We start from the raw sequence: 24,169 nt of genomic DNA, 5'->3' as shown, positions 1-24,169 counted from the left end.
GGGGCTACTACAAATAAAGCTGCCATAAATATTCATGTTCAAGTTTAATGTGAACCTCAGTCTTCATTTCTGTAATAAATGCCCAGGAGTGCAACTGCAAGGTTGTATAGAATTGGAGGTTTATGAAACTGCCATAATATTTCACAGAGTAAGTATACATCCCCACTAGCAATGTATGAATGGATCTAGTTTCTCCATATTCTTGCCAGCATTTGATGTTGTTACTGTTTTTTATTTTAGCCATTCTGATAGAGATGTAGTGGTATTTCACTGTGATTTTAATCTGTATTTCCCTAGTGGCTAATGATGTTTAGCATCTTTTTGTGTGCTTATTTGCCATCTGTATGTCCTCTTTGGTGACAGTCTGTTCATATCTTTTGCACATTTCCTAACTGTTTTCTACTGTTGAGTTTTGAGAGTTCTTGTATACTCTTAAAAAAAAAAAAGGACTTATATCTAAAGATTTTATTTATTCATGAGAGACATAGAGAGACAGAGGCAGAGACAGAGGCAGAGGGAGAAGCAGGCTCCATGCAGGGAGTCTGACGCAGGACTTGATCCTGGGACTCTAGGATCATGCCCTGGGCTGAAGGCGGCGCTAAACCACTGAGTCACCCAGGAATCCCTAGATATAAGTCCTTTATTGGATATGTGATTTGCAAATATTTTCTCCCACTATGTAGAGCTTGTCTTTTTATTATCTTAACAGGGTCTTTTACAGAGCAAAAGTTTTAGATTTTGATGACATCCAATTTATCAATTTTTCCTCTTGTGAATTGGATTTATGATGTCAGGTCTAAAAATTCTTTGCTTAACCACAGATCCAAGATTTTCTATGTATTTTTCAAAAAAGGTTTATAGTTTTATCATTTACATTTATGTTTATGATCTATTTTTAGTTAATTTTTGTGTAATATGTAGAACTTAGTTTGAGGATTTATTTTTTACTACAAATATCTGATTGCTAGAGCACCATTTGTTAAAAAGGCTATCTTTCTTCTGTTGAACTGCTTTTGTACCTTTGTCAAAAATCAGTTGTACGTGTTTGTGTGGTTCTGGGTTCTCGGCTCTCTTCCTTTGATTTATAGGTCTATTCCTATACCAGTATCACACAGTTTTGATTACTGTAGCTATATATAGTAAGTCTTGGAATCAGATAAGCTAATTCCTCCCACTTTCCAAATTTATTTAGCACTTCTATTTTCTCTGCCCCTCTCTCTATATTTTAGAATAACCTCATCTGTATCTACCCAAAAAAAATGTTGCTGAGATTTTGAAAGGGGTTGCATTAATGCATTTGTCAATGTGGGAATGGATATTTGTACTATGTTGAGTCTTCTAATATATGAACATGATAGATCTCCCCCTTTAGACCTTTGATTTCTTTCATCAGGGCCATATAGCTTTCAGCAAACACGTCTCATACATGTTTCACTAAATTTATACCTAAGTCTTCCATTTTTTTATTAAAAATTTTGAATCAAATTTACAATTGATATCAATGCATTCATTGCTAGCATGTAGAAATAATGATTTTTGTATATTTATCTTGTAACCTACAACCTTGCTGAACACTGGGAGTTTTTTAAGTAGGCTTCACACCCAGCATGGAGCCCAACACAGAGCTTGAATTCATGACCCTGAGATCAAGACAGGAGCTGAGATAAAGAGTCAGATGCTCTTAACAAACTGAGCCATCCAGGCACTCCAACTCTGGGACTTTTAAAAATGGATTCCTTGGGGTTTTCTACATAGGCAATCATGTAATCTTCAAAGATGAGCAGTTTTGTTTCTTCCTTTTTAATCTGTATGCCATTTCCTTTACTTGCCTTACTGCATTACCTATAATTTTTAGTATTATGCTAAATAAGAGTAGTCACTCTTGCCTGTTCCCAATCTCAGGAGGAAAGCATTCATCTTTGACTATTGAAAATAATGTTAGCTATAGGTTTTTGTAGATTCTCTTTACCAAGTTGATAAAATTCCTCTCTATTCCTATTTTTCTGAGAGTTTTTATTATGAATGGATCTTGCATTGCTTTTATGCTCAAGAAATCCTTTCCTGCAAAGGGCCAGTATATATTCACAACCATTTTTCTATTTTTTAAAGGTTCCTCTTCTCCATCCCTAGCTACTTAGTATATCTGGAATTATTTCACTGTTAAATGTGTAAGTTCTTACTTCTGCTCAAGCAATGATGGAAACATGGGGACCTCTTTCTTTAAATAACTAGAAAACCAAATGAAATATAGGAAGCACCAATTTTCAAACATTAATAGGTAGTATAGCATGGTCCCTGAGAAAAGAGAAAAGAGCCCAGTGGTCTCATTGAGTTGAGACGACAGACTAAAATTAAAATGTAAAGGAGGCCAGGACAGCTAGAATTTGCAGGGAAAATACTAGAAAGAAAGGAGCTTTGTAGAGAAAGAGTTCCAGGGATCTTCAGATAGAATTCTTCATATTTTTTTTAGCTGAATTCTGCTCTATGCATATATATATGAAAGAATTACTGAAGGCCAGGAAAAGAACTACTGAAAGCATTAGGCCTAAATATTCTTGGAGTTCATATATAACTGGGAATAGCTCCCATTTCTACTAGGCAGAGTAGAAAAACACCATGGAGCATCAGGCTGACTCCTAAGAAGGGTATCGTCTTACTAGTGGGGCTAACTTAGCCAGATTAAAGGCTGCTCTGGACCCAGTCTCACTAATTTTAAAATTAAGCCTTAAAGGAATCCAACTAATTTCTGGTAACCTAACTGTGTGTTAAAAAGAAGTCCGACAACTACTTATAGTACTAAAACAAAATCCAGAATCCAATAATGTAAAGTTTGCAATATCCATCATCCAGTCAAAATTTACTAGGCATGCAAAAAGGGCATGAAATTACGGTCCACAGTAAAGAAAAAAATTAGTCACTACAAATAGACCCAGATGATAAGATCAGCAGCTAAGTCTATTAAAAAGCTATTACAAAAAAAAAAGCTATTACAAATATGCCTATTTTTAAGAAGGTATAAGAATATATGAATATAGAGAAATGAAATATTTAAAAATGAAAGATCTAAAAAAGACCCAAATAGAACTCTAGAAATGACCATACATGAGTTAAAAATACATTAAATGAGACTAAGAGCAGATCATATACTGCTGAAGAAAAGATTAAACCTAAAGACACAGCAAGAAAAATTATCCAAAATTAAGCATGGCATGAATAAAAGATCAGACTATACATGACCTGTAGGGCAATTTCAAAGGTCTAACAAATGTGTAACTGGAAAATCAAAAGTGGGGAGGAGGGAAGACAGAGAGAGAGCGAGCGAAAGAGAAAGAGAGAGAGAAAATATATCATTAATAAAATAGTGGCCAAAGTGGTTGAGGGATGGAAATCAATCAAGGATCTAGGCTTGTACCTTGAGAAACTAGAACAAGAAATAGCAAATTAAACCAAAAGTAAGCAGAAGGAAGGAAATAGTAAAGAACATAAATCAAGGAAATAGGAAACGGAAAAGTAGAAAAACAACAAATAAAGCCAAAATATAGTTCTTTAAAAAGATATAAACCTCTGGCTAGTCTGATCAGGAAAATATTCAGAGAAATAACAAATTACCAGTATCAGGAACAGAACCAAAAACATCCCTACAGACCTATGCATGTTAAAAGAATAAGGGAATATAAACAACTTTATACTAATAAATTTGATGATTTAGATGAAATACATAAGTTCCTTGAAAAGAAACAATCAAAGCTCAGTCAAGAAGAAATAACTTGAAGCACTATATCTGTTAAGAAAATCAATTAGCAGTTCTGTAAGTCTTACCAATAAGAAAACTTTAGGCCCTGACAGTATCACTGGAAAATTCCATACTTATGAAAAAAAAAAATAGCAATTCTATACAGAGTCTTCCAGAAAATATAAGAAACACACTGCAATGCATCACCATGAAATCAAAACCAAAAAGATTATTAAAAAAAGCAAAATCACAAACCAATAGCCTTCATAAATGCAAAAATAAAGTCCTTAGCAAACTAGCCATATACAACATCATGACAAAGTAAAGTTTATCCCAGAAATGTAAAATTGTTTAAATATTCAAAAAGGAAATCAATGTAATTCACTGGGTTAACAGATGAAAACAAAAATATGATCTCAGTTAACAAAAGGCCTTCTCCAAAATGCAATATCCATTCATGATTGAAAACTCTTAAAGTAACACTAGAAGGAAGCTTCCTCAACCTAAAAAAGAGCATCCATGAAAAACCAACAGCTCACATCATACTAATGGAGAACGTGTGAGTGCTTCCTCCTATCAGAAAAGCAAAGATGTCTGCTCTCAACACTTCAGTATTGTGTTAGAATTTCTGACTAGTGCAATAAGGCAAGAAAAATAAAAGACATATAGATAGATTGGAAAGTTAGAAGTATATCTGTGTATTCACAATTTGACTATATAGAAAATTCTCTGAAATTTAATCATAAGAAATCCAAAGAAAAAAAGCTACTAGAACTAAGTGTGTTTAGAAAGATGACTGGAAATGAGGTCAGAATACAAAAATAAATTGTATTTCTATATATTAGCAGTAAGCAATTAGAAATTTAAAAATAAACACATTGTCTTAAAAATATGAAGTACTTAAGCATAACATGTACATTACAAAACATGTACAAGGCCTATATGCTAAAAACTATAAACTGCTGAGAAATTAAAGATCTAGTAAGTGGTGATATATAAAATGTTCATGGATTGGAAGATTCAATATTGCTATGATGTTAATTCTTCCAAACTGATCTATAGGTTCAATGTGATGCCAATCAAAATGCCACTAGGCTTTTTCATAGAAACTGACATACTGATTCTACATTTATGTGAAAATAAGGGCCTAGAATAACCAAATTATTTTGAAATAAAAGGAAAAATAAAGTTGAATTTGTAATACCTGATTTTAAGACTTAATAAACAGAGTGATAAAGACATTGTGTCATTGGCGTAAGTAAATATAGACAGGATTTCACTCCTATGTGAAATTTAAGAAACGAAACAAATGAAGAAAAAAGGAGAAACAAAAAAAACAGACTCTTAAATATAGAGAACTGGTGGTTGCCAGAAAGGTGGGTGGGATGGATGAAATAGGTGAAATCAAATTAAGAGTATACTTATCATGATGAATAATATATAGAATTATTGAATCATTATATTGTACACCTGAAACAACACTGTATGTTAATCATACTTGAATAAAAAAATTTTAAGAAAATCCAGAATAGACCTACACATACATGGTCAACTGATTTTCAATTAACATGCCAAAGTAATTAAATATAGTCCTAATGCCTCACACCATATATAAAAACTAGTTCAAAATGGCTCCTAGGCCTAAACATAAGCTAAAACTATATAACTCTTCTAGAAGAAGAAAACATAGGAGGAGTTAGGCAAAGATCATAAAAGAGAAAAATGATTAAACTTCATCAAAATAAAACTTCTGCTCTTTGAAAGATGCCACTAGGAAAATAAAAGAGAAAGCCACAGTGTAAGAGAAAATATTGGCAAAATACATAGCTGATAATAAACTTCTATCCAGAACATATAAAGAACTCCTGTAACTAAAAACAAAACAAAACAAAACAAAAACAAAACAACAAAAAACACCATAATCAACCCAATTAAAAAACTGGCAAGCAATGTAAACAGACACTTCACTAAAGATATATAGATGGTAAATAGGGACATTAAAAAATGACCCTTGAGACGCCTGGATGGCTCAGTGGTTGAGCGCCTGCCTTTGGCTCAGGGTATGATCCCAGGATTGAGTCCCACATCAGGCTCCCTGCATGGAGCCTGCTTCTCCCTCTGCCTGTGTCTCTGCCTCTCTCTGTGTTTCTCTCCTGAATAAATAAGTAAAATCTTAAAAAAAAATTCTCATTAGTCACTGGGGAAATGCAAATTAAAATCGTAACTGAGATACCACTATACACACTAGCACGATTAAAAGTAAAAAGATGGACAATACCCATTGTTACCAAGGATGTGGCATAACTATAATACTCATAAGTTGCTGGCAGAAGGCAAAATAGCAAAGCCACTCTGGAAAGCAGGTTGACAGTTTCTAAAAATGTTGAACATACACTTAACATAAAAGCCCAGAAATAAATCTCACTCCTAGGTATATACCCAAAAGAAATAAAAATATATGTCCAAACAAAGATGTGTATGCAGAAGTTCATAGCAGCTTGATTCGTAATAGCTCAAAACTGGAGACAACACAAATGTTCCTAAAATAGTGAGTGGAGAAACAACATATCCATATAACAGAATACTACTCAGCAATTAAAAAAAATACTGATACATTCAATGCAGGACTCTCAAAATCATTATGCTAAATCATTAGAAGCCAGAGACCAAAAAAATGTGCAACATGATCCATTTATATAGAAAAGGTAAAACTGTCAGGGCAGAAAGTGGTTATGTTGATGCCAGGGCATCAGGAAGGGATTCACTGTGAAGGGGAAGGGAACTGAGACAGTGTAAATGTTCTAGATATACCACTCTACATATCTGTCAAAACTCATCCAACCACACACTTAAAACTGGTTAATTTAGGGCACTCAGGTGGCTCAGGTGGTTAAGTGTTTACCTTCAGCTCAGGTCATGATCCCAGGGTCCTGGATTTGAGTTCCACATTGGGCTTCCTGCTCAGCAGGTGTCTGCTTCTCCCTCTACCCCTCCCCCTGCTGTGATATCTCTCTCTCTCTCTCTCTCTCTCTCTCTCTCTCATGCTCTAATAAAATCTTTTTAAAAACTGGTCAATTTTATTATATATACATATAACTTTTTAAAAGCTTGTAAGTTCTCTTTTCTGGGCTGACAGCTAACTAAGAAATGACAAGACACTGTTTACCTTCCCAGTCCTCCATGTAAGGGGCCTCTTCAGCTTCTTTCTCTGGAGTGGGTCTGTCTGTGAATTTTCCTTCTTTCATGACCCTGGTGATTTCTCGGAGCTGATGCAGCAACCGTTTTTCTTGGTCAGAAGTCACAGTCTGTGCTCTGCTTAGAAATATCAGACAACCCAGCCATTTAATAGTAAATGAACTCCTGGGCAATGAATACAGACATCACTAAGATCTGTCTGGATCCTAGAAGAGGAAGTCCAACAGCAGCAGGTAAGTGTTCTAGGAATTGGTCCTGGGTATGCATAGCTGATAACTGGATATGTTAATTCAATGTTCTGATTTTATAAGGTGGGGAAATGAAGGCCCAGGAAAGATCAAGTGATTGACCAAGGTCGCATAATGAATTAAGGTCAATAATGGGACCAGACCACAGATGCTTACGCTGTTAGTTCAGCGGTCCTTCAGTATACCTCACTGCCCTGATTGTCTCATCTCCAAGAGATTTCACTATTACTCTTATTACCCATTTACTATAGGCCACTCTTCTCCAAAGCAAGGTCATCAAAAGAAAATATGCTGAGCTATTAGCCTCAACTACAGAAAAATATCCTACTAGCCCAACCCTGGAATTGCCAGACTACATCTACTTCTGCAGAAATAAAGAAATACCCTAAAATTTCAAAGCTGGATCATTCTGACAAATCAGTCATTTAAACCAGAGAAACTGAGGTCCATAGAAGGGCAATTCTACATTTATTCCTATTGCTAGTTAATGTCAGCACTTGAACTACAACTAAAGTCTGACTTCTGATGGCAATTCTTAAAATGCTCAAGTTCCAATTTAGAAAACCTGGGTTTGAGTATCAATTTAGCTGGAAAACTGGGCAAAATGTCTACAAAAATAAGATGAGGCTCAAGATTAATGGTAGGACTATTTTGAGAAGCATGGCATCTCAGTCACAGGCAGAAAAAGCTCTACTCAAGAGACTGAGAACTGGTTTTATCTAGTGGCAGGATTTAACAGAAGCTACTTCTGCACCTCTTAGAAATCCAAAACATTTGAAGGCAATGTAAATTCATGAAGGAAAAAAGACATTTAATATTAGCCTTGTGGAGATGCCATCAATTTTTCTAAGCAGCCGGTCTCAAGCCTGTGTTCCTTTTTCTGCTTAGCCTACAAACTTAAGCCTTAATGACTAACAGAGGAAAAACAGAGGAAAGAAGTATTCCTCCCTCCAATGTTAAGACGGTAAGTGAAGAAAAAGAAGGTACAACATTTCTACAGATTTCAGTGAGAAGACAACAAAAGCACCATGAGTTCCAGTTCTTCCATACTAAATGGCCTCAAAGCCATAAACTGAAGAAGTTGGTCTGTTCCACATTCAGCTAAAATCTTACATATATTGGGCCTCTTATAGTTCTGTTTTTCCTATCAGTACAGGAGTCCTGCCTTGTCACAACTGTTCATCTGCTCTCTATAATTCCTAATTCTTACTATTATAACAACCCACCTTGTGCAGGGCTTCTGATGCAGCTAGGGCATCCCTAGATAAAACAGCCTACTTGCTAGTATCCAATATATATAAAGAACTTATCAAACACCCAAAAGATAAATAACCCAGTTAGAAAACATGAAACAGACATTTTTCCAAAGAAGATGTATAAATGGCCAACAGGCACATGAAAAGATGCTCAACATCGCTCATCAGGGAAATGCAAATTAAAACCCCAATGAGATAGGACCTCATATCTGTCAGAATGGCTAAAATCAACAACACAGGAAACAAGTGTTGGCAAGGATTTGGAGAAAGGGAAACCCTCTTACACAGTGGGTTGGAATGCAAACTGGTTTAGCCACTTTGGAAAAAAGTATGGAGGTTCTTCAACAAGTTAAAAATAGAACTAATCCATGATCCAGCAATTGCACTACTGACTACCCAAAGGATACAAAAATACTGATTCAAAGGGGTACATGCACCCTGATATTTATGGCAGCATTATCACCGATAGCCAAATTATAGAAAGAGCCCAAATGTCCATTGACTGATGAATGGATAAAGATGATGTGGTATATGTATCAATGGAATATTACCCAACCATGAAAAATAATTTAATCTTGCCACTTACAATGACATGAATGGAGCTAGAGAGTATTATGCTAAGCAAAGTAAGTTAGAGAAAGACAAATACTATATGATTTCACTCATATGTGGAATATAAGAAACAAAACATAAACATAGGAGGAAAAAAGACAAACCAAGAAACAGACTCTTAAACTATACAGAACAAACTGAGGGTTGCTGGAGGGGAGGTGGGAGAGATGGGTTAAATGGGTGATGAGGATTAAGGATAGCACTTGTGATGAGCTCTGGGTGTTGTATGTAAGTGATAAATCACTAAATCCTATACCTGAAACTAATATTACACTGTATGTTAACTAACTGGAATTTAAATTAAAACTTGAAAGGAGGGGATCCCTCCCTGGGTGGCTCAGCGGTTTAGCACCTGCCTTTGGCCCAGGGCGCGATCCTGGAGTCCCGGGATCGAGTCCCACATCAGGCTCCAGGCATGGAGCCTGCTTCTCCCTCCTCCTGTGTCTCTGCCTCTCTCTCTCTCTCTCTCTCTCTCTCTCTCTCTCTCTCTGTCTATGATAAATAAATAAATAAATCTTAAAAAAAAAAACTTGAAAGGAAAAAAAAAGAACCTACTACATGTTTATCACAAAGCTCTGGCTTTGGGCTGCACATGTTACTTCTCTGGGCTGTCCTCAGTGCCTTCTCATTTTTACTGAATGAAATAGTCTTGACTCTGTTTCCTAACTCATGGGAAACCAGAACCCCTGATTTTAAAAGGGATGGCTAGGAGAAGCAGAAACAGGCAAGTGAAGCATTCGCAGAGAATTCTAAGGTAAAGCATCCTCCTTTACCTCTGAACAAGCATATTCCCATTGTCCATATCATACATTAGGCAATTAATCATGGTCTACCTTACATCTTCTGGATTTATGTAATAAATATTTTTTGTAGATTCCTTATTGTCTCAACTTGGTTTGATAGTCCTTGAGGGCACTTATATAAGTTCAGGACAGTACAGGCACAGTGCCATGAACATTACAAGTGCTCAATAAATATGTGCTAATTTAATTGGTCCCTATTTCTTTACCATCTATTTTCTCCCACCTCTCTGAAATCTGGCTTCTACTCCATCTTTACCAAAACTTTTGAAAATCATCAATAAAGCTTTACTCTCAAGTCCAAGAATCTTTTTTTTTCCCACATTTCATTCTTCTTGACCTCTCTGTACTTTGGGCCATCCTCTCCTTAAAATGTTCTCTTCCCTTGACTATTGAGACCTTTGTATTCCCCCTACTTCTTTAATCAATCCTTGGACCTCTGATCCTGGCTCACTTTCCCCAATCTGCCTCCTAAACACATGGTTTTTCTGAAGGCTCAATCCTTGGGCTCTTACTGGTCCATTCTTACAGTCACGCCCTCAGGAAGCTGACCCAGTATCACAAATTAAACCACTACTTCTACACTGGTGATACCCACACTCTACCTGTAATCTTGACTTTTCACATGAAAACCAGTCTTATAACTCCAGTGATCTAGGCATTTCCACTTAGAGGCCTTGCCATTACTGATGGTAACCTTAAATTCACTCTTCAAAACCAGATCCCAGTTGGCCCAGGATGAGGAACAGCTGCATGAGCAGCCTCATTTTGTAAGGTTGGGTATGGCAGATTCCAAGATGCTAGAAAAATAGAAGGTCAAGTTAGAAGATTTCTGATCAGACTTTTGAATGCTATAAACCCAGAGGAATCATCAAGTTCTGAATCCAAAAGTAAAGTATAGAGAGAATGAAATAGTTTCTTTCAAACACTATTCACGATTGGAACAGAATTCAGATCAGCAAAAGATTGCAGGCTACTGCCATACGGTAGGATATGCCTCAAGAATTTGATCTCACCTTTCTACGTGGCTCTGACCTCCAGCCGAATAACTTCCAAACTTGTGTCCTTAGTCCTGACTTCAGTACCCCAATTTCCTATTATTATTTTTTTATCATTCATGGATATTCTGATGGCACCTCAAACATACTCAAAGCTGAACTCATGATCCTTATACCAAAGCCTTATCTTCTTTCTCCTATTCTGTGTTTTTATCTTGGTTGATATAATCTTGTAGTCTGGGCCACAAATATCTAACTCATCTTTACCTCTTTCTTCTCCTTCAATTGCTCTTACCTAGCTTTCCTTTTGGGGGAACTAAACCCTCTTCTGCTCATAGTGCAGAGGTTAGAGTGAAGCTATCCAACCCTTTACCTCTCCTTCAAGAGTGGCCATGGCCCATAGCCAATCATCACACTCCATCCTTTGGCTGCAGTGACTGATTCAGTGATATATACAGGATCCAAACTGGGCCAATTGTACTTTTTCCTAAAACTGGGTCTTGAATGCAGTGAAACCAGATCTGAAAACTTTTCACATTAATTCATTCTGACAGTAGTCCTTGAAGAACCTGTCCATTTGTTTCTCTCCTCTGAATCCTCAGAGCTGCTCTGGTTTCCCCTCTTTCTGAAACCTGGATCTTTAGCTATTCCTTTGATACTGTGAGCTATCCCATAAATGCCTCAAGAATTTGATCTCCAACAAATTTTCCAATAAATTTTGTCTTCCAATAAATTCTGTCACCTTCTCCAAATTTCTGCTACCTAGAATCGGCTGTTTGCTACCAAGGAATCCTGAAAATAGCCTGTGATTTTTAACTTTATATTTATTCATTTATTTAAACCTCTATACCCAACATGGGGCTCAAACTCACGACCCTGAGATCAAAAGCCACATGCTCTTCTGACTGAGCTAACCAGCTTGCGATTTTCTTCCTCTTCCATCAAGTCCCCTTGATTTGGCCCCTCATTTCCACTCTCACTAGCCTATTTATTACCTTTTGCTAGAACTTTCCCTGTAATCTTCTAGCATGTAGCCACTCTGCATATCACACTAGAAGACTTACTTTTCTAAAGTACAGCAGATCATGACATTTCTCCTCAAAAGCCTTTAGAGGCATCCCACTATAAAACAATGAATTTCAAACTTCTCAGTCTACCATTCAAGACCTTCCAGTCTAGGCCAAGCTTACTTTTCTAGTTTTTCTCCCTTTACCTACCTCCCTATGCATTTATCCCAGCCCTGATACGTTCCATTCCAGTTACTCATGACTACCTGCTGTTCCAAAAACATGCCATGACTTTTTTTTTTAAACCTCATTTGCTGCTTGTGCTACTCTGAAATGTTTTTTCCCTGCCAAATTGTGCCTAAGGTGTCCTGCAAGGCTTATTCAAATCCCTGCTTTTCTACAGAGCTTCTTTGGTAGACAGAATACGCTCCCTTCCCCACTCCCCAAAGAAATCCACATCTTAAGTCTTGGAACCTATAATGTTACCTTACGTATAGGAGACTTACAGTTGCGACAGATTTAAAGTACAGATCAGCTGGTCTTAAAATACAGCTTACCCTGGATTATCTATGAGCGTACATGGAATTACTAGGGTCCTTAAAGATGGAAGACAGAGGCAGAAGAGGTCAGAGTAATAGGATGTAGGAAGGTCCCAACCCACTGTCACTGGCCTTGAAGATGGAGGAAAGGGTCCGCTGAGCCAAGGAACATGGGTAGCTTCTAAAACTTGAAAAAGGCAAAGAAGAGCCTCCAGCAGGGAATATAGTCATGCCACCTTGATTTTAGCCCAGTGTAGGATGTGTAACAGAGAACTGTGAGATAACAATTATGTGTTGTTTTAAGGTAATACGTTTGTGTAATTTGTAACATCAGCCACAGAAAACTAATACCATCTTTGGAATACACTTGCTCTGAGATACAGTTTCTTAGAGAGAAAATAATACCTGCCATTGACCTCCACACAGGGCTACACAAAGCAAAATCAAACTAGGTGCCAAAGAAGATATTCTTATTGCTGAAACAGCCTGCATTATCTGAAGTACTTTCCTTATATCTACCTCATTCATTCTTTCAACATGTACTGACACTGTCAATGTACCAGCACCAGGAATACAAATTTGAACGATGAAAATTTCCTATCTTCAAGATTACAGGGTGTTTGAGTGCACAGAAAAGTTAACAGAAGATCAGAAAGTAATACGATGCTTACAATATCAGTGAATGCAGGTGGCATGGGAGCACATCAGAGGAACACCTAACCAAGTCTGAAGTTCAGGCTAAGATGTTAAGAGAAGATAATGTCTAAGGGATACCTACAAGAAAGAGTTAAAATAAGGGTGTGTGGGATAGGGGTCGAAGAGACAGTCAACAAAGGAAAAAGTTATATGCAAAGTCCTAGAAGCAAAGGCAGATGGGCATTTTAGAGAAGTAGTCCATGTGGATGGAGCACAGACAGAGTAATGAAGATAAAGCAACAAAGGTATGTAAGGGCCATGTCACCCAAGATCAGGTAAGCCAAGTTAAAGAATTCTATACTTTACCAAGAGTAACAGAGACCGGTTACAGGGTTAAAGCAAAACAAAACACCATAATCCATTTGTTTGGAAGAGAAAATGAATTGAAGAGAGGCAAAATTAGAGAAAAGAAAAACACATGAGCTACCACATGAGACAGTCCTGACCTAGGTCAGAAGTAAAGACCTCAGGGTAAATATCCCTGATGAACAAAGATGCAAAAATCATCAGCAAAATATTAGCAAACCAAATCCATCCATACACTAAAAGAATCATTCACTATGATCAAGTGGGATTTACTCCAGGATGTAAGTCAATATCCACAAATCAACATGATAAACCATATTAACAAAACAAAGGATAAAATCCATAGGATCATCTCAATAGATGCAGAAAAATTATTTGACAAAATTCAACATCTATTCATGATAAACTCTCAACAGTGAGCTTAGAGGGAGCATAACTCAATATAAGCAAGGCTATATATGATGAACCCATCATATATAGATGGGTTAGATGTTAGCTAACATTCTCAATAGTGAAAAACTGAAAGTTTTTCCTCTAGATCAGGACCAAGACAAGGATGTTCTTTCATGCCCCTTTGTTCAACATAGTACTGGAAGTTCTAAGCCAAGGCAATCAGACAAGAAAAATAAATAAAATGCATCCAGACTGGTAAGGAACAAGTAAAACTGTCACTCTTTGCAGAGGACACGATACTATACAAAGAAAACTCTAAAGGCTCCACCAAAGAACTATTATACCTAATAAATGAATGTGGTAAAGCTGCAAGGTACAACACTAATATATAGAAATCTATTGTATATAGATTTCTATATACATTTGTATATAGTAATAATGAAGCAACACAAAGAAAAATTAGAACAGTCCCATTTACAATTCCACTAAAAGGAATATATACCTAGGAATAAATTTAGCCAAGGGAGTGTGTGTGAACATGACTAATACTATCTTGCACAAATCCACCATGATGACCACTCTGTGACCTGAAGCCTCCTTCAGTATAGCACTCCCCTCAATGCATGCTCTTTTTTGTTTGACCACACCCTTAAATATACCTTTGGGGTATAAGGTCCTTGATCTTCTCTGGAGCTATGACTGTGATTCTGAAACATTTCTTCCCAGGTCTCCCAGTATGTATTCCCCAATATCTAGGGCTATAAAAGCAGAACTTATGACAGGTGGGGTTATGGAGATCTACTTGTTTTGCAGATACCCACAGCACACTTCTGCTCATAAGTCCCTTTATTAAGTCACTTGTTGACAAACAGGATTCTTCAGCCTTTTTTCTTCTATCTTATGGCTCTTTAGGGCTTTAGAAATCATTTTGCGTTATACCCCCCTTTCAGAGAACAAGGTAAAAGACCCATACTCTGAAAACTATAAGGCAGCAATGAAAGAAACTGAAGATACCACAAATGGAAAGATATACCACATTTGTGGGCTGAAAGAATATTATAGATCTACAGATTCAATGCAATCTCCATCAAAACACCAACAGCATTTTTCACAGAACTACAACACATGCTAAAATATGTACAGAACCACAGAAGACCCCCAAATAGCCAAAGGCATCTTGAGAAGAAAGAACAAAGCTGGAAGTATCACAATTGCAGATTTCAAGATAAACTACAAAGTTGTAGTTATATACTTTGGTACAGTAAGGTACTGGCACAAAAACAGACAAACAGATCAATGGAATAGGAGAGAGAGCCCAGAAATAAATGCACACCTATGTGGTCAATTACTCTACAACAAAGGAGACAAGAATATACCCTGGAGAAAAGATGGTCTTTTTAATAAATGGTGTTGGGAAAACTGAAGAGCTACATGCAAAAGAATACAACTGGAACACTTTCTTACATCATACACAAAAATAAACTCAAGATGGATTAAAGATAATGTGAGACCTGAAACCATAAACTCCTAGAAGAAAACATAAGTAATGTCTTTGACATCAGCCTTAGTGACATTCTTCTTGCTATATCTTCTCACACAAGGAAAACAGAAGTAAAAATAAATTATTGGGATGACACTGAAATAAAAAGCTTTTGCACAGTGAAGGAAATCATCAACCAAATGAAAAGGCAATCTACTGAATGTGAGAAGATATTTATAAATGATATTTCTGATAAGTGGTTAGTATCCAAAATATATAAAGAACTTCTAAATTCAACACCAAATGGCCCCCAACAAATAATCCAATTAAAAATAGGCAGAGGACTTGAACAGATATTTTCCAAAGAAGACAGACAGATGGCCAATCGATACATGAAATGATGTTCAACATCACTAATCATTGGGGAAATACAAATCAAAACCATAATAAGGTATCATCTCACACCTATCAGAATGGCTAGAACCAAAAAAACAACAAATGTTGGCGAGGATATAGAGAAAAAGGAACCCTTGTACACTGTTGGTAGGAATTTAAATTGTTGCAGCCACTGTGGAAAACAGTATGGAGGTGGTTCAAAAAATTAAAAATAGGACTACTATATGATCTAGTTATTCCACTACTGGGCATTTACCAAAAAAGAACAGCAACACTAATTCAGAAGTATGCACCCTGTGTTTATTGCAGCATTATTTACAGTAGCCAAGACATGGAAGCAACCCAAGTGTCATCCACTTGGGAAGAATGGATAAAGATTTGTTGTGTACACACACACACACACACACACACACACACACACATGCATGTGCATGCACGTGCACTGGAATGCTATTACTAAGCATAAAAATGAATGAGATCTTGCCATTCACAACATGGATGGACTTACAGGGTATCATGCTAAATGAAATAAGTCAGACAGAGAAAAATATTAAAATACCATGATATCACTTACATGTGAAATCTAAAACAAACACACACAGAAATAGACTCAAATACAGAGAACAAGCTGATGGTTGCTGGTGGGGAGAATGGGAAAAATAGGTAAAGGACAGTAAGAGGTACAAACTTTCAGTTATAAAACAAGTAGGTCACATAGGTAAAAAATACCACAGAGAATATAGTCAATAATACTGAGATAATGTATGGTGACAGATGATAATTACACTTATTGTGGTAAGCACTATGTAAGATATACTGAAACTAACAGAACACTGTATGTCAACTATAATTTTTTTAAAAAGGCATTCATTCTCTAATGCATTCTTCCATTTCAACTAACACTTTTTTAGAGCCTACTGTTGCCTGTGCTAGGCTCTGGGAATAATACAGATAATCCCTATCCTAGCAGAGCTTAGAGTCTTTTGCAGGGAGACAGACTTATTAATTAGGAAGAAATAACAAGACAGGGTGATTGATGAGATATAGGAAGTGAAGAAAAAGGTAAATCAAGGATAATATCAGATTTCTGCTTTGGGCAATTAAGTAGATGGTGGGAGCCACTTGCCAAGATGGAGAATATTAAAGGTGGAGTAGAGTCAGCTGGAGATAGATAATGATTTTCATTTTGCACATTCTTTCAAAAGACATTTATCAACTGAAGAAGGGCAGATAATCTATGAGACATAGGACCCTGAATATAAAGGTCAGGAAATGAAGAGAAGGATCTTAGCAAAGAATGCCATGATTACCTCTTCTACCCATGATTCATGTACAAATGCTTGTCTTAAAAGTGAGTATCTACCCTTTTTCAACAATAAGAACTTCCTTAGTATCTATTATGTGAACAATGAACTAAACAGACTAAGTCTGTCCTCAGTAAGTTTATATCCCAGGAATGCATGCCATAAATCTACAGTTTCATATGCATCCTCAACATGCCTTCTCTGGCTGTTTTCTGCCTAGGTTGCACCCCACTTCTCCCTCAGGCCGTGCCATGCTTCCAGGAGGTGAATGATTACAACTAGACATGCTGCTTCAGTTGTAATTCCTAGGTTAAGTTTCAGAAACCACATATTTCTGGAATTTTAAGAAAACCTTATAATTATGGAATTAACATTCCCTAAAAGGACTTAGAAGGTTGTAAATGAACATGGTTTCTGTGTCTTTAATCCCCTCCTAGACTCTCAGACCCTGGAGATGTGTTAAATTTTGATCTGCTAGAAAAATACCGGGGTATTTGAGGCTCTTCTAATAATCACAGAAACACAGAGAAAAACAAATGCCACAGACACTAAGGTTAAAGGATATAAGCGTAAAAAAGGAAATCACGTAAAACATGGGGCTAGTTAGCCCTTTGAGTTTGAGGGTGAAGTCCCATAAGGCCTACCTGTAAGGATAGAAGGTACTAGATCATAAGTGACAGGGAGAAAGTCATCTTTTTAGAACTGGAAGATGAGAGATTTGAGAAAGGGAGCTACAAGCTATTTTCTCTTCAGTGGAAGGAGAGTCGATTCAGTTTCTGAGAAGTACTGTAAAATGTTTTACAATCATTGCCATGTGGCAAGCTGGATTCAACAGGCAAGGAGTTCATACCTTACTTAGCATCTTACAAAGAGTAAACATTCTGAGCTAGGACCTGTGGCCCCAGAAACAATGAGATGGCACAACTCTAGCTGCAGGGTGGGGACCACTCATCTACCTTACAGAGAAGTAATCCTGGCACAAAGCATAAAGTAGTTAGAGTCACAGTACTACATCACTGGCTTACGCAATGGACAGATGATATGCACAGGTTGGAAAGCAAAGCTATATGATTTGAACTAAGGGAGTGTGAACAGCAGTAATAGAAAATATCTTCCTCTTGTTTCTTACTTCAAGGCCCAGGGGCTTAGTCTCCCAGATGGGAAGCCCTGCCCACAGGTTTTCATCTATGGTTTTCATGACCCTTAGGTGTGGCATGGGTCTTCAAATGGACCAGGGAACAGATACTCTTTGAGGCTTGAGGGTCCATAAAAGGCTGGTAGTTCCCCACCTAGACTGCGAGTAGTACAAGTTAAGGGCAGAAAAGACCAGAAAAGTATAGCTGTACAAATTGGTTTAGTCACACTCCGACAAATACTTCTACATTAGATAATGATAAGGTATTTCTCTCAGAGCTTTGTTCTTCATAAGTGCTCAACAAGTATCAAGTTTTATTACACACTTCCAGAGATATACTCATGTGTAAGTATGTACACATTCCTCTACCTCTATGGGAACAGTCCGGATAGTCACTCTGCCTTCTGAACCAAAAAGTGAAGGCTCCTGGGTGAAGACAGGCAAGGTTCATTCTCATCCTCATTTCAGCATCATTTTAGATGTTGTAGGAAAAAGTCAAGCCAAGGAGCTGCAATCTGAGAATGTTTACTCTTGCCTTATCTAGCCAAAGATGCGCAAGGCTGGATCCAAGGAGCGGAGAAGGATATGAGGCACTAGCACCACCAACATGGCAAACAGAGGCCATGGTGCAACAGCAGTTTTCTTGGAAGCAGAGACTCCACAGTGAGCCCACAGGACGGACCTCTTAACACCTGGGATTCTGCCACTCAACCTCAGTCTTTCCTTCATCTTTGTCAGAAGGTCTTGCTAAGACTGAATCCTTCTCCTTTCTCAAGCTGACATTCTGGCTTTTCCTCCCTGGCCTTCCTACATCTATATTTTCTTAGTTTTTTGCCCACTTTCATCAACCTCCTGAAGTCACCTTTTCAGATTCTCAGCCAGCCCAGTAGCAGGAGGGTGGTCTTCCCTGTAAGGCATCCTAAAGGGCTAGCTGAACTTTGGACCCCACTTTACATGTCTAATCCTGTTCCGGAATAGAAAACACAAAATACAAATGCCTAATCATCCTTATCCTCTTCTTTTTGTCTCAAGCAGATTTAAGAAGGCATAATTTAAAGTAAAACCAAATTATTAGACAGCTATGAAATTATCTTCCTTAGAACCTGGTTATTTCACTGGGCAAGACTGCTCATAAACTTCCCCTCACAATAATGATAATGTGTACAATACTCAACAAAGACTCTTGAAAGCAGATGGTATGAAAATGGAAATACTTAGTAAAAACTAATATGTAAATGACAAATAAGTTGACAATTATATAAAATGAAAATAAATGGTCCAGAAATCAAAGTAAAGCAAAATGCTAAATGGATTCTCTAAATGGGAAATAGTCTGAGTCCTGTTATGTGAAAACCTACCTCTCACCATTAGGTCCCACTCTGTTGATTAATTTTTCCATGGCTTCCTCTGTCTCTTTCAGTTTTTCTTGCAGTTGAACAAGCTCGAAATTGGCTGAAAAATAAGCATCAATCTAAGGAACCATTATACATAACTCCCAAAGCTCTTTTCTGAAACTGTCTGGCTGTGATACCCTACAAATAACCCTAGCTGGTTTAGAGATTCAGAGAAGAGCCTCATGTCTCTCCAGCTGGTCCAATCAGGACACAAAAGGTACCAAGGTGTGGCCACTGAGATCTAAAGGATATAGGTTTTGGGAGTAATAAACAAATCACTCTCTCTTACATGGAAACACAGCAGGACCAGCTAAAAAAAATACCTAGGAGAAGAGAAAACAAATAAAACACCCCACTCAACATGATCACCCAAGAAGAAATGAAGAAGATAAACGTATCCTTTCTAATCCAATGATGCTTGAGGGGAAAAGTACCAAACACACAAGGTACTTTAGAAAAGGAGGTAACACCCTGAAATGAGCAGTATTTCACCTGAACCCAAAGTCTGAAAACATATCTAGAGGATCATGATTTTAATACTATCCTTTCTTCACAGAGGAAGTCTTGAACTAGGGCTGAAGCCTCCCTGACCAACGTTTCCTACCCTCATCATTTGGGATGAAGTGGTGTACTTGGTCCCCAGTATTCTCAACAAAGGTCAACAGAGATCACATCTATCTACTGAAATTAAGACCCTAAAAGTAGAGTAGAAAAAAAAATCAATTAGTACATGAAATGAACTTTAAGGCAGCAGGAAAACAAAATGCTGTTCACTATGCAGATAATCCAGTTTTTCTGTTTCACACACGAGTATCCTTCTAACCAGATATATTTAGAAGGCCACTGTAAAATATAGTATTTCAAAGGCCTTTTAATACTTTTAGAACAAATTCTTATGCATGCGGTTAACATCTGCAGTGTCTAGAGGACTGTGCCACATAAATGCTTAGGTTATTTTAATTGTCTGCATTATTCAAAATTGAAGGATAAGAAGCAGATATAACTGCTATATTACAAGACAGCTGTTCTTAAGAATTCATTTTATTTATATCTGTTTTAAATGCATTATGTGACTGGATACAGAACTTGCTATTCTTTGAGTCCAAAAATCTTTTCAAAATTATTTTACTGATGCATTTACCATCACTGTTGGTTAGACATTATCTCAATTAAGAACGCAGGACCTAGGGGATCCCTGGGTGGTGTAGCAGTTTAGTGCCTGCCTTTGGCCCAGGGCGTGATCTTGGAGTCCCGCATGGGGCTCCCTGCATGGAGCCTGCTTCTCCCTCTGCCTGTGTCTCTGCCTCTGTGTCTCTCATGAATAAATAAATAAAATCTTTTAAAAACAAAACAAAACAAAAAAACTCAAGCGCTTTCTTTAAGGATTCCTTGAATATTTAAGATTTCTAAAAAGGATGCAGACTATGACTGGGATATCTACTTCCCAGAGAATTCTGAGTATATCCAAAAAGCAGTTACGGCCAAAGGCAGATGCTTCAGTGGCTCAGCCTCACTTCACTTTGCTGCTTTCTCTTAAAAACTTCTGATGAGGCTTCATTATCCACAGGATAAAGCCGTTTCGCCTCCAAGGCCTTCAGTGACATGGCTTAACCTACCTGCTCCCCCAGCCTTCTTTCCCACAGCCATCCTGTATCAGGCTGTGTCTTCCTTAAGCCATCTCATCTATCTGACAGGACCCAGCTTCGTGTCATTTCCCGTAAGGCCTTCATCAAGTCCCCTTCTAGATAATAAACTTTGCACAAGTTATTTTTCCTGACATTCATCCTAGACTATGGATTCTTAGAAGAAAGAGCCATGCCATACACATTTCATTTCTCCAGAAGGCACAGAATACTCCACTTGGTCAGTAAATATTTGATGACCGTGTTATTTCATGAGTCAAAAGTGTTAAACCCTGTCCCTAGATTTAATAACCTATTTTGGCCATGACTTGATCTTTCTTCCTTAGTTTTCCTGTCTGTGAAATAAAGGTATCTGCTACAAATATTCTAAAGTCTGGAATGAGAAGTAACCCATTCTAAATGTGAAATATTAATTTGCTAATATAAAAAAAGTAAACAGGTAGTTTTATAGTTTTTGGAACTCTTTCTCTTAAAAGCTCAACATCAATTTGGAAACTCAAGACTTCCCAGAGCTTAGGTAAAAATGGCATTGGATTAATTTGGGGAAATTTTTAAGAAATTATTTTAAGACTTTTCCATAAATTGCCCCTCTGACCATATTATGGCAGTCTGACTCAATAAAACCTGTGCATATACTGAGAAGGGGCACTTACTAATTTTCCTGTGGGTGTTTCCAGCTGTGGCAGTAGAGCATTTCCGATCCTCTGCAGTAGTTTTCCCCTTTGAAAGCTGAGAATTGAAGGAGGTACAGCACATCAACAGCAGCTCAGAACCTCAAAGTCATGGAACCCCTCATATTAAATGAAAAAAAAAGGTTGGGAGATAAAAATTAAGTCAGAAATCAAATCAAATACCAATATCAGAGAAACATTTCAAAAGAGAGAGGGGAAGGGAGGGGAGGGAGACAGAGAGAGAGAAAGAGAGAGAGAACCAAAAGAAGGCCCCCAAATGAAAACCCATCAAGTCACAAAGACAAAAAAAAATCTCTTTCCAGGTCATCTGCCTTTCCCACACTCATCTAAAAGGGGATGTACAGACCCCAGGGGTGTTCTTACAGAGGCAACTCGGGTCCCTTACAGAGTTCCTGAGCAAGAAGAAACTTGTTTCTTATTCTGATTAGAAGGGCACAGTGAATATTTAAGATTTCCAAAAAGGATACAGAATGTGACTTCTGTTCCACTTCAGTGTCTAGGCCCATAGCTCACTGAAGTCCACCTGGAGGGGGAACTTAACTGGGAGTTGCTTTTGAAGAACCCAAACCATGTCTCCCCAGAGCTACGAGACATCAGGCTTAGTTTCAGGATTGGCAGTTTTGTTTCAGCAAACTATAGCAGATGTTAAAAACATCACTTCACACTCCTGGAGGGGGAAAAGGAGGACAAAGTGGTGTTGGTATGGTCATTATTTGGTCTCACAGTGGGCTACTTGGAAATCACTGTGCCAATCCTAGTAATAAAGTTCTCCTTAAAATAGCTTTACACCTTTTAAGCTTGCAAAGGCATCCAGTCAAAGAAACAGAAACAAAAAAACTGGAGTGGGAGGAGCTTTGATCTTTATTGCTCACTGCATTAGCAACTAGAAGACCCAGGCTCAAGACGTGATTCTACAGTTCTAGTTGTGACTTCTAGGACAAACCATTTAAGCTTTGAGCGAAAATCTCCTCTTCTATAAAACAGAGGTAACAATTATCCTAAATACCTCATAAAGAGCAAGCAAGGTTTAAAAAGAATTTGAATAAAGGTTATGAACTGTAAAGAGTTTTAATGCCGGGGATCCCTGGGTGGCGCAGCGGTTTGGCGCCTGCCTTTGGCCCAGGGCGCGATCCTGGAGACCCGGGATCGAATCCCACATCAGGCTCCTGGTGCATGGAGCCTGCTTCTTCCTCTGCCTGTGTCTCTGCCTCTCTCTCTCTCTCTCTCTGTGACTATCATAAATAAATAAAAATTAAAGAAAAAAAAAGAGTTTTAATGCCAACAAATGATTTTTATTAGGATACCAAATTTTCTTGATATAATATGATCAAGGTGATTCCACTTACCTTAAATAGAATATATAATATATATAAAAAAATCCCAAAACCATAGATTGGAATAATCTGTCCCATCAGGCCTCTTCCACTACCTCCTCCTCCAGTGCCTCCACCAGATCCTTTGGCCTTTGCAAATGCCTCTGCAAGGTGAGACCTCTGGAAACGAGCCCCAGGGGTCTGGCCATCTGCGGGTGGCTGGTGATGATGCATCATCGGTGGAAATCGACCCAACTTTCCTGAGAAAATAATCAGTATTTATTTCTTTTACTATTTTAAAGATAGCTCTTATGAAACTACCTCATACACTGAGGCATAAAGAACAGAAGCCAACTCAAACAAGTTAAGAAAAAACAGGAACTTGACTTTAAGGATACAGAGGTATCACACAGATAATAAATATGACGTAGCAATCTACCTGTTCTCCAAACCCTTTTAGGTCCATAGCCTGATAAGATTTTTCAGCTTCCTATGCAGTTAAAGGTAGTCATGAGATAGAGTTCTAGCCAGAGGAATGGGAGTGGTGTGTGCTGATTCAAGGCCTGGCCTATAAAACTTCTCCTGTATTAAACTCCATTCATTTCCCATCTGCAGGCTTCATACTGACCTAGGGAGACCTTTGAAGTCATGTGATAAAAATGGCAGAGCCTCCATTAGTGTAGGTTTCTGAATAACTGTGTGGCACAGAGCCCTCCAATGCTGCTACTCCACCAACTTAGAACCATCTGGATCTGTTTATGTGAGCAAGAAATAAACTTCCATTGTGTTAGAGCCATTAAACCCTTTCGAGTCTGTTACAGAGTTAGCCACCCCTAACTAATACAGAAAAGGAAATGCAATCTGGTCTCAGAAGAGAAAAGAACCAGAAGCTGGAAAGCCATCAGGATCCAGGACAGCTACTCTCATGTTCTACAGTCTCCCTCTCCATGGGGCCAGAGGCTTCTTCCTGTGCTTCTCCATGCCTATTTCCTTTATTCTCCCTTCTGTGCAGACCATTTCTCTAGCTTC

At 37.8% G+C, this 24,169-nt stretch overlaps 1 protein-coding gene across 4 annotated transcripts in view; it reads right to left on the bottom strand.

The window, feature by feature from the left end:
* The window catches only part of RIC3 (RIC3 acetylcholine receptor chaperone), a 52,167-nt gene that overhangs the window by 8,572 nt on the left and 19,426 nt on the right, over window positions 1-24,169 (bottom strand). For 2 of the 4 annotated variants that reach the window (XM_041730203.1, XM_041730201.1), the window contains exons 2-5: window positions 23,174-23,400; window positions 21,789-21,864; window positions 19,457-19,550; window positions 6,900-7,048 (exon numbers count right to left, since the gene is read on the bottom strand). In XM_041730203.1, coding sequence (XP_041586137.1) covers window positions 6,900-7,048; window positions 19,457-19,550; window positions 21,789-21,864; window positions 23,174-23,400 — 546 coding nt within the window. Of the gene's footprint in view, window positions 1-6,899; window positions 7,049-19,456; window positions 19,551-21,788; window positions 21,927-23,173; window positions 23,401-24,169 lie in introns of those variants that run through there. The other 2 variants (XM_041730200.1, XM_041730202.1) reach the window with 2 other exon arrangements.

Source organism: Vulpes lagopus, chromosome 15, assembly GCF_018345385.1.
Source record: "Vulpes lagopus strain Blue_001 chromosome 15, ASM1834538v1, whole genome shotgun sequence".
Classification (NCBI taxonomy): Eukaryota; Metazoa; Chordata; class Mammalia; order Carnivora; family Canidae; genus Vulpes; species Vulpes lagopus.
This window is presented reverse-complemented; position numbering and strand designations above follow the sequence as displayed.